At 50.1% G+C, this 2,500-nt stretch overlaps 1 protein-coding gene across 1 annotated transcript in view; it reads left to right on the top strand.

Annotated features, from left to right (window-relative positions):
• The window catches only part of acvr2ab (activin A receptor type 2Ab), a 60,855-nt gene that overhangs the window by 51,577 nt on the left and 6,778 nt on the right, over positions 1–2,500 (top strand). The window contains exon 7 of the mRNA XM_042702947.1: positions 578–723. Within this exon, the coding sequence (XP_042558881.1) occupies positions 578–723 (146 nt within the window). The remainder of the gene's footprint in view (positions 1–577; positions 724–2,500) is intronic.

Below are 2,500 nucleotides of genomic sequence, written 5' to 3'. Positions count from 1 at the left end.
AGATGTGATTCACAGCCTCTGACAGTAGAGAATGCGTACACTCTCACACTCGCTGCTGAGGAAGCCCGGCGGAATATTACACCAGTGTGCGAGAGAGAACATCGCAGACGTCATTGTGTTGTGCCAAGATCCCGTCACTCCCTCTGAGTACATTGTGTTCCAGTGGGGCGTGGATTGGGCAAGGTATCACCCTCCCATGCAGGCCCAGCTATAGTGCTCGAGCGCCAGTAACACTCACTGCTCACAGATGATTCAGCCAGCGCCGTATCAGTTATCAAATCTCCCGACACACAACCGTACGAGACGGATCACGCCACACCCAAAGGTCCCATCTGAAGGCTTACAGACAGCTGCTCTTATAGATTTCACCCTAAAGCAGAATGGCATGCGAGTGTATTGAGGACACACATCAGCAGCAGCATCAACTTTGGTGACTTGCTCCCCCCTGGTGGTGGTACTGTGCAATGACAACTTCAACAAGCTGCACTTATGGTGAACGTGGGCATGTGAGGAGATTTTTATGTGTGTGTGTGTGTGTGTGTGTGTGTGTGTGTGTGTTTGCACATTTCCTCTCCAGGGCTCACTGACTGATTACCTGAAGGCCAACGTGTTGTCCTGGAACGAGCTGTGCCACATTGCCCAGACCTTGGCCCGGGGCGTGGCTTACCTCCACGAGGACATCCCCGGACTGAAGGACGGCCATAAGCCCGCCATCGCTCACAGGTCAGCTCCACTCTCCTATTGGCTCTCCAGACCCCACCATACTGATCTCTCATTGGCCGTCTTCCCTTGTGCTCTCTTGTCATTGGCTCTCTCACATGCCTGTGCTGGGGAATGTGGTATCGCCCTGTCTTCATTCATAAAAGAGGGAGCGAGATAGAAAGAGAAGAGAGAGAGAGGAACAGAAAGAGAAAGAGAGAGAGAGAAAGAGAGAGAGAAGCCACCGACCGAGTCGCCAACTTTCAAGGCTGACTTGGCATGAGAATCAGTGAAATTGACAAAGGTTGACCAAAGCAGGTGTATGTTTTGGCAGGAGATGCATTGAAGTCAATGGAATTTGTTTCTTGCTAGCGTGAGACCGGACATATTAGCGTGTCTCTCGCCAAGAGTGTGAGAGTTGGCAACCCTGCACAGACATCTTCCTTACAACTGCTAAAACAGATGTAGATCTGGCTAGGTGCCTCCTTACCGCTGTGCTAGCACTAACGTAGCCTAATGCCAGTATAGACTGTCATAGGCGTGTACTAAAGAGGCTGTAGCCCTGTGCTAATGCTAATAAAGGCCTCTGTTGCCCTGTGCTACCGCTACGTAGCTGTGTGTTAGTTTCCCCAACTGTAATCACAGAGGCCCCTTATGCTCCACTTACATTTACATTTACGGCTAACCATCTGACACGTCCTCATTAGCCTCATTCCCTACAATACAGCCAGCAGCCTTCACAAGTGTCTCCCTCATTTCCCTCTCCTACACACACACTCAGCCCATTCTCTCTCCTCCACACACGCACACTCACACACTCAGCCCCGTCTCTCTCCTCCACACACGCACACTCACACACTCAGCCCCGTCTCTCTCCTCCACACACGCACACTCACACACTCAGCTCCGTCTCTCCTCCACACACACAAACACACACACACACACACACAAACACACATACACACACACACACACACTCTCACACACTTAGCCCCTTCTCTCTCATCCACACACACACACACACACACACACACACATACACCAGGGCTCTCAAGTTTTGAAGACAGGCAAGAGTGACATATCCCCCCCGGCCCGCCCCCATTCCGCAGTCACTGGCAAGCAATAGTTTTTGACTGTGCTGGTTGACTTCAGTGCCTGCTGTTTGGCCTGATGCCCCTTACTGCCTATGTGCCTTGTCACATCCCGCACACCTTGATGGTCACAGGAGTTCTCTTGGCGGCAGATAGAGCACCAGTAATATGAGCTGGTGCTTCCTACAGTAATACATGGCCATTTAGAGGTCCATTCACTATTAAAAGAGGTCTTGTAGGTGGCTGCTCCTGGGACTTTTCTCCCTTTTGTTCTAGCCATCTCCTCCACTGTTTCTTCCACCATCTCTTCCACCGTCTCCTCCTCTTCCACCTGCACCGTCTCTTCCTCTTCCACCTGTACTGTCTCTTCCTCTTCCACCATCTCCTCCTCTAATGTGTTTACGACCTTCTCTGGGCCTAATCTGGCCTTTTTAGGGGGCTTTCCTCTTTGGGCGAAGGACAGGATGCTCATTTGTTTTTTACCTGACATCTTTGAAAGACAGATGCAATGATTAATGCATCCATGGCCAGGATAGTATGCCTAATGAGCTCGCGACTCACAACTTCACCAGGCGTGAAGAAGCCTCGGTATCTGAATAGAATGTTCAAGCAAACACATTTACAAAAAATAATGCCCATAACATCATTGAATATTAAGGGCTGCCTAATATTCGTTCGAGTTATAGGCTATATATATTTTTAATAGGCCT

Source organism: Clupea harengus, chromosome 21 (genome assembly GCF_900700415.2).
Source record: "Clupea harengus chromosome 21, Ch_v2.0.2, whole genome shotgun sequence".
NCBI classification, from domain to species: domain Eukaryota; kingdom Metazoa; phylum Chordata; class Actinopteri; order Clupeiformes; family Clupeidae; genus Clupea; species Clupea harengus.
Note: the sequence above shows the minus strand (reverse complement) of the source record. Positions and strands in the feature narration are given on the sequence as shown.